This window comes from Drosophila persimilis, unplaced genomic scaffold, assembly GCF_003286085.1.
Source record: "Drosophila persimilis strain 14011-0111.01,24,50 unplaced genomic scaffold, DperRS2 tig00000002-arrow-pilon, whole genome shotgun sequence".
Lineage (NCBI taxonomy): Eukaryota > Metazoa > Arthropoda > Insecta > Diptera > Drosophilidae > Drosophila > Drosophila persimilis.
This window is the reverse complement of record NW_020825289.1, coordinates 9517708-9524923: the sequence shown is the minus strand read 5'-3', so window position 1 is coordinate 9524923 and position 7216 is coordinate 9517708. Positions and strand designations below refer to the sequence as shown.

The 7216-nt window shown below is 47.4% G+C and overlaps 2 protein-coding genes across 3 annotated transcripts; both read right to left on the bottom strand.

The window, feature by feature from the left end:
* Positions 1–2161: 2161 nt before the first annotated feature.
* Positions 2162–4133, bottom strand: LOC6590454 (tyrosine-protein kinase-like otk). Its single transcript, XM_002016344.2, has 3 exons — positions 3662–4133; positions 3094–3587; positions 2162–3024 (listed from the first exon to the last, which is right to left on the bottom strand). Exons 1-3 carry the CDS (start codon positions 3720–3722, stop codon positions 2293–2295), a joined length of 1287 nt encoding a protein of 428 aa, XP_002016380.2. The 5' UTR covers positions 3723–4133; the 3' UTR covers positions 2162–2292.
* A 223-nt stretch (positions 4134–4356) lies between these two features.
* Positions 4357–6620, bottom strand: LOC6590453 (metallophosphoesterase 1). Of its 2 annotated transcripts, none has more exons than XM_002016343.2 (7): positions 6525–6620; positions 6179–6456; positions 5837–6107; positions 5651–5760; positions 5320–5582; positions 4753–5233; positions 4357–4692 (listed from the first exon to the last, which is right to left on the bottom strand). In XM_002016343.2, exons 3-7 carry the CDS (start codon positions 5860–5862, stop codon positions 4505–4507), a joined length of 1068 nt encoding a protein of 355 aa, XP_002016379.1. In that variant the 5' UTR covers positions 5863–6107; positions 6179–6456; positions 6525–6620; the 3' UTR covers positions 4357–4504. The 2 variants fall into 2 exon arrangements, with proteins under 2 accessions (XP_002016379.1, XP_026841383.1); XM_026985582.1 differs by having other exon boundaries at positions 5992–6107.
* Positions 6621–7216: the final 596 nt, after the last annotated feature.

Sequence of the window (7216 nt, the reverse complement as noted above, 5' to 3'; positions counted from 1 at the left end):
CGGTCCGAGGGGTGGTGGTGCCGGTGCCCTGCCCCTTGCCCCTTGCCCCTTGCCCACCCCTGATTAACAGCCCTTTGTGATTATATCTGGGTACAATGTGCGTGCGTGTGTGTGTGTGTGTGCGGTTATCGAGTGAAAGCAGAGAGAGAGAGAGAGAGAGAGAGAGAGAGCACTGCGCTTTTCCATTTTCCATTTCCCCGGACGCACGACAGTTATTGATGTCATAAAGTTGGAGATTTATGCCATGCTCTGCTCTGCCAGAATGTTGGGCTTATGTTTTATTATTTTGCCTCCCCTATATCCCATATCGTGGGGTGGAGACGATCCGATCAGTCGACTCAAAGCGGGCCAAATGGTGTGTTAATAATTAGATATTAAAGTAAATTTCTTAAATGGTTAACAATGGTTAGAAAGCAAGTTGCCGCTTAGATGATCCTCTCCCATTTATCATGCATGCATACATATATCCCATAGAACTGTTCCCTGAGATGTATTTTGTGTTTCCACACAAGTACTTTCTCCAAGGACTCCCCATTGCAAAGTACTAGTTCCTCAGATCTTTCCAAACTTATTTAATGCCCTCCGATCTTTTCATCTTTCTGAAGTTATTGTTCCCCCTTTTTGGACCAACATCATTTATGGATGTTTAAGTTATTGTGTATCTTCTTCTGGTTGCACTACCTTTAATCAACGCCTCGTGCTCGTATAATTTTATGGAGCGAGCAAAACCCCCAGGTAATACGGAATCGAGTGCATATCGAATCCTCTACGCTGGCAAACATCAAACATTTGGAGGCATTTCAATAAATTTTAGTAACGCAACGCGGCCTTTGCGTAGACTAAACAAAATAAACATTTAAACAGCTTCCTCTCCCACCCGCCCACCACCGCTCTCCCATATACAACTTCTGAAGGTGTTTCGCGGGGGGGTGGGGGGGGGGGTTGGGGCATCCACTATAAACAAATGAGGCGAAAAAGTACCAAAAACGAAAAGAAGGCACACATCACATCGGCGGAAGGGCCCCGCAACAACAAGTTTTTAATGCATGTCGATTTCGATGTCGTCGTCGTCGTCGCCGCCGCCGCAGATCAAAGGCGAATGGCATCAGGCACGGAGGATCGGCGGAGGAGGCAGTGGATGGGATAGCACTGGAACGGAATGGGCAGGGGCAGGGGTAGGGTAGGGGTGGTCGTTTAATTGCACTTGCCGCTTACTTTTTTTATATCTGCCCCATGCCTCATGCCTGCGCATGTGTAGTTGCCTTTGATGTGCGGTGGGCGCATAATGTTTATGCGAGCGCTATAAAAAACCATAAAATATGCATAAAACGCATAGCTTTTTCCTAGGGAAGGTATTGGGGCGGGCCGATTGGGGCCGTACAGAAATGGAAATGGAAATGGAAATGTAAATGAAGCGATTAAGTGCAGACGCTGGCAATTGGAATGGAATTGTCGCTGGCAATGCAGAGGAATTCGTATTGACAACCGATGACATTAGGGGGAATCACATCTCCAGATGGGAGGGAACCCTTCCCTTCCATATTAAAAGGTACTAATTGCAAAGGAACTGTTTCCCTGGAACTGTTTCTGGAAGGGGTACAAAAAATATGAATATTTCCAAGGAATATCTCATATTTTCTGATCTCTCCTTCTGTCGCGCGCGCACCCCCATGATTTCATATTCATTTAACGCAAGATTTCATACCCCTCCCAAGTATTGAGCTCGGGGAAACTTTACGACTTTCTATTGTAGCGGGGGTTGGGTTGGGTTGGGTTGACGGCTGCTTTCGCTATAAAAAGCGCATAAAAAACTGTTGAGCATTCTGTGAGGTTTACGGCCGTGCCAAGTGGGCAACGCAACGAATTTATGATGGTAAAGAGAGGAGACTTTTACGAGGCAAACTCCACCCCAATCCCAATCCCAATCGCAGTACCAGTCCGCACCCCCACTCTGAAGTCCGTTCCGAGTGGAGCCGCAGCAAAAAAGATATGGAAACGATTGCGCTATAAAATGGGGCTCTATGAGAGCTATAAAATATTTATTCTACTAAAAAATAACTGTACATGGATATATACACAGACACATACATACATACATACACGCATAAAGATATATATATATATATGTTAATATAAATACAAATAGATTTATAGGGGATTTTTTTCGATTTTTTCTTTTTAGATTTTTGTTTTTTTTACACTCAACAACAAACTGGAGTAACATTTGAGGGGAGGATGGGTGGGGACGAGATCATTGAAAGAAGCAAAAGGAGCAAAAGGGAGGCAACGCACTCAGACAATGTCATCGGCCACCTGCGACTCCTGCTCCAGGATGGTGCTCTCCCGCAGCTTGCTCTTCAGGTTCTTGCTGGAGTTGTTGGCCTCCGTCAGGCAGGGCTCATGCTCGGCATGCTCGTGTCCGTCGCAGGTGGGCGCATGGGTGGCATCCTCTAGCTGCACCTTGCCCAGGTGGCGGCGGTAGCGGTACCAGACCTTCAGGCCCAGCACCAGAACGAAGTAGAGGAAGGCCAAGCAGATGATCACAATGATGATGCGGGTGACAATTGAATTGGAGGCCGATTTGGCTGACTTGACCACCAGCAGGACATCCGCACGCTTCAGGCCAGCACTGCTGCCGATGGTGCAACCATAGCGTCCCTCGTCCTCGGCCTGGACATTCCGTATCTCCAGAGTGCCGTTCTCCAGCAGAGTGAAGCGATCCCCGTCCGTGTTGTTCTCGTTGAGATAGGCGAGGTCCTTGTCCCACTGAATCGTGGGCTTCGGCTCCCCAATCGCCTGGCAGTGGATGACGGCCGTTCCCGATTCGGTCACCTCAATGGGCCCCTCTGGCGGCACACTGAACTTGGGCGCCACCACCACACTGATGGACACTGTGGCACTGATCTGGCCCTGGCTGTTCGAGGCAAAGCAAGTGTACTGTCCGCGCTGGTCGTTGCTGACCTGGCTGAAGATCAGCGTGCCATTCAGATCGGTCACGTTCGCCGGCAGCGGCAGTTGGGTCTCCTGAAACGAGTATCCCATAATTAATCCATGGAATGGCCGCAGAGGTACCCGACCACGAGCCCGACTTACCCTCATCCATTTGACTTGCGGCGGCGGCGTTCCCTGAGCCTTGCAGTGCACTTTGCTCAGCGAGCCCAGCTCCAGATTCTTCGAGGTGGGCTGCGGCACGAACTTCAGCTGCTCGATTACCTCCAGGATGCCGCTGCTAGAGCTGGCAGCCATCTCTCCCTCGACCAGCAACTGGCACTGGTATTTGCCCGCATCGCTGGCCAGAACGCTGGCAAACTGCAGGGCTCCGGTCTCCCTGTTCAGCGTGAGTCTCGCATCCTCGCGCAGCATGCTCTCCAGCTGGGGCTCGCTGGTGGTGCTGCTTGTCTGGCCCAGCTCCGCCTGACGCAGGGTCTTGTTGTCCTTGCGCCAGCGCAGGATGACGCTGCTGCTCTGGCGATACCCGTCAGGTAGCTGATATTGGCAGGGCATCTGTAGCCCGCTCTGCTCTTTGACGGTCACCGCGGCTTGGGGACCCTTTGAGATGCTCACATCGACCAAAGACACTGGGGAGGCTGTGTGGGGCAGGGGATGGCGATGAGAATTATGCTCGGATGAGTCAGCGGTGGCATTGTGTGTGTGAACTCACCGCAACAACAGAAGATCAGGCTCAGAGCCAGGCAGCAGCCCAACAATCGCCTTCCGTTCATCTCGCGAGGGGAAGAATTCCTTTGGGGCTTAGTTTTTTTTTGCTTTTATGATTCGTCTTGGCCCTTGGTCTTTTTTTTCTCTCGCACAAAACCGGTGTGCGTGCTCTTCTTTTATTTGTTCCTCGATTTTGAAAAGGAATTTCGAATTTTTGGTTTTAGTTAACCTTCGTTTCGTCTTTCGTTTCCTTTCCGTTCGACTCGGATACGGATACACTTCACTTCACTTCTCACTGGACACGAGTGCTGTGCTCGCCGACTGGATGGCTGGCATTTGGTTTATGGTTATTTTTATGTTACGCACACGCGTCACGCTTAATTATCCTACCGCAGACGCAGAGAGCCCGGGATCTCGTTCGCGTTTCGCTGCTGACCGACCGACCGACCGACCTCTCGGTTCGACTTTAAAAATTAAAATGACGCGGCATCGGGGCTAATTTTCAGCTGGAAGCGGATGGTAGCAGGCATCGGAAGGTTTGCGCATGCGCACTCGACTGCACCCAGTATTTCCCGCTATTTTCTGGGCGAATGCAACCCTGTAGGTGCCTACTACACTTCCTACTCCCAAATCGAAAGAGCAGCAAATCGGAGGACAGCGATACATTTTATTTCCTAAGTTAATAAACATAAAAAATCATCACTTTTGCTAACAATTTATAAGTAACAATTGGAATAATCTACTTAGCATTATATATCATTGCAATCTCTTTAATTAATCGAGCTACTTTCGTTGAGAATCTCCAGTTTGTTGGCCTCAAGGGGCGGGAGGGAGAGGAAGATACAGTCTAAAATTGAGGTATATTGGAGACGCGGCTATAGTGCGTCTGTCGTTTGGCGACACGGAAGGGACAGCGGGTCATCATTTTGTAGACAATCGCCCCGCAGAGCACGAACAGGCCCCAGAAGACGTAGGTGAAGAGCAGAATAAAACGGTTGGGTTGCCACAGAACCGTGTAGCTTAGATTGTAGTTCTCTAAAAAATGCATATACTTAGAAAATAACCTAAAAAAAACCAGTCCAGCTTTGTACTCACCCAGCACAGCATAGCCCATGCCAATCTTGGACTTTCCCATGCGATACGAGGAGGTGGGCACCATAATCTCCAAATAGCTGTGCTCCTGCTCCTTCAGCGCCTTCAAATCAAAATGCCGCACTGCATTCTCATAGAAGTTGATCACCTTCGTGGAGGGGTAAATAAATATCCTAGACTCGTGCCAATGGCCAGAGAATATGATATGTGGATCCAAGTCGCTGATGACGGCCCGCAGCAGCGGTCCACCGCCAATAAGCAGAGGAGCGTGCGAGACCCCAATACGGAGCCGGTCGGCATTATGGTCCCTGTCGGGATTTGTAAAGTCCAACAGCATGCGGTTGATCTTAAAGAAGCGGATGCGATGGTCATAGTCGAAGAGGTCTTCACTCATGAACTCGTTCTCGAAGCGTCGCTGGTTCGAGTTGGAAATGTAGTCGCCATTCTCGCCGCCTATGTCATTATCCCCCGGCACATGGACGCGCTGAAAATAGGCAGATATCATGCGGAACTTAAAGTTATGGTGTTGCCAGCAGGACACTCTCTGAGCTGAAGGGATTTTGTTCATACTTTACGGAATTTCTTGCTCTGATAGATGCGCCGAAAGCGCTTTACATATTGCTTATACTCCTGCGCCGTGGCAATGTTGCCTTCGTCTAGCAAATCCCCCAGAAACACGATTATGTGCGGCTGGGTAAAGGCCACGGCGCGTTCAAAAGTCTTTTGCAGATATCTATCCGAGTCGTAGCGAGCCAGCGGGCTGTGGGACGAGCGATCATAGGAAGTGCCTAAGATCTGCGGGTCTGAGATGAGCAGCAGGCGTGTGCAATTATCTATGGAAGAAGTTGTCTGTGTGTAAATTATGTGAGTTTATTTTTAGGAACTGGGCTAAGAAGCTTACCCAGTTTGCAATCGATTTGGTGCCAGCTCGATTGGGCCATGTAGTAGATGAGAAACTCGTTGAAGAATATCAGCAGCAGAGTCAGCACTACAAAGCCGCGGCATACTAGTCTGTTGGACGGGGAAATTAAGCCATGACTTTAATGAATGAAAGTACTCTCTTCATATCATGGGATTCGATTTATACCTATTAACTACGCGCAAAGAAGCCATAATGCAGTCGAGCTGTGCGCTATTCTACATCGATTCAATTAATACTTTAGGTTTCCTTTTTCCAAATGCGTGGCATTGCGTTTGCGGCGTGGCGTCTATATTTAAACGTGTTGCATATGCAATATTTACGTAAGTCTGTTCATAATTATGCGAATGTGGAGCTGGGCTATCTGGGCATTCCCTTTTCGACGCCGCGAATCAACTATTTTGCATCGGATGCCTCGGCATACATTGCACTGCGCTCACTAATTGGATTAGAAAAACGGAATATGACAACGTGGAATAGCGACTTGCAAAAGCGTAAACTGCGTCCTACCTGCACTGGTTTCTATGGCTGTGCGCGCCATTGGTTCATTCGAATTTAAATGCACAGAGGAGCGTTACTACGACCGGCACCCGCGATGACAGCTTCCGTAATTAAAGCGTCTAATATAAAATAAAGACTATCTCCTCCGATCCAAACGCAAGAAGATTCTGTGTCTAGCTTCAATGCTGATGTTCTCCTGCGTGACATAGTCCATAGCTGCTGTTGATGATTCTGATTCCCAGCAGATCCCCCTCATTGTCCCATGTGAACCCTCAAGGAACAGAGCGCTAATGGAACAATTAAGATGAAAATAAATACAATTCAATAAACATACGTGGGCACTGCCTGCCTTTACCTGAGGAATTTCGCTGGCCCTGGCGATTCCAAACACAGACCCGGATCTAGTACAGCCTGTTGTCGCAAGAAAGCTGCTCAATGACAGCTTCTCTATCTTTTTATTTAATAGAATATTAATTATTTAATTCTAATTTAAATACAAATATTTTATCTCAAGTGTTTGTTGCTGTTTTGCAGTGTGGCCGTGTTTCTAAAATGTGGTATTTTTGGGCTCTTCATCGATAGCCGTTTTTATTTAGCAACATTCTGCACACATACCCTTGGGAAAAGTACATTATAGAATTAAGGCAATGTTTGCAATCTCAGGCTCCAGTGAATACAAAAAGTTATCATAACTAGTATCGGGAACAGGATATATACAGGAAACTAATCAAATGCATGAATCCGCCAAAAGCACATCAATTTGAAAAAATTTCTGTATTAATTACGGTTTAAAAATAGTTTGGATAGGGTATACAAAGACCCATACTCCGTTTGTAAGCAACAAGTCTTCAAATACCAGCAACATTGCCGTGGCAACATTGCAATTTTTTTTATTATTTAACGTTTTTGTTTAAACCATGTTTAAGTCAAAATACAATAACTGGTAGTACTTAAAAGTAGGTAATCTTGCAGAAAATGTATTCATCAATGGGATAAAACTATGTGGGCAGAGCTAAAAATCTTAGTTAGCCAGGCATTATTCAACGG

Excerpts from the sequence above, each read along its gene's own strand:
- LOC6590454 (XM_002016344.2), bottom strand. The coding sequence starts at position 3,722 with ATGAACGGAAGGCGATTGTTGGGCTGCTGCCTGGCTCTGAGCCTGATC. Across the intron at positions 3,588-3,661 it reads CCTGATCTTCTGTTGTTGCG|CCTCCCCAGTGTCTTTGGTC; the intron begins GTGAGTTCACAC and ends TGCCCCACACAG. Across the intron at positions 3,025-3,093 it reads CGCAAGTCAAATGGATGAGG|GAGACCCAACTGCCGCTGCC; the intron begins GTAAGTCGGGCT and ends TACTCGTTTCAG.
- LOC6590453 (XM_002016343.2), bottom strand. The coding sequence starts at position 5,862 with ATGGCTTCTTTGCGCGTAGTTAATAG. Across the intron at positions 5,583-5,650 it reads CCAAATCGATTGCAAACTGG|ATAATTGCACACGCCTGCTG; the intron begins GTAAGCTTCTTA and ends CTTCTTCCATAG. Across the intron at positions 5,234-5,319 it reads AGAGCAAGAAATTCCGTAAA|CGCGTCCATGTGCCGGGGGA; the intron begins GTATGAACAAAA and ends GCCTATTTTCAG.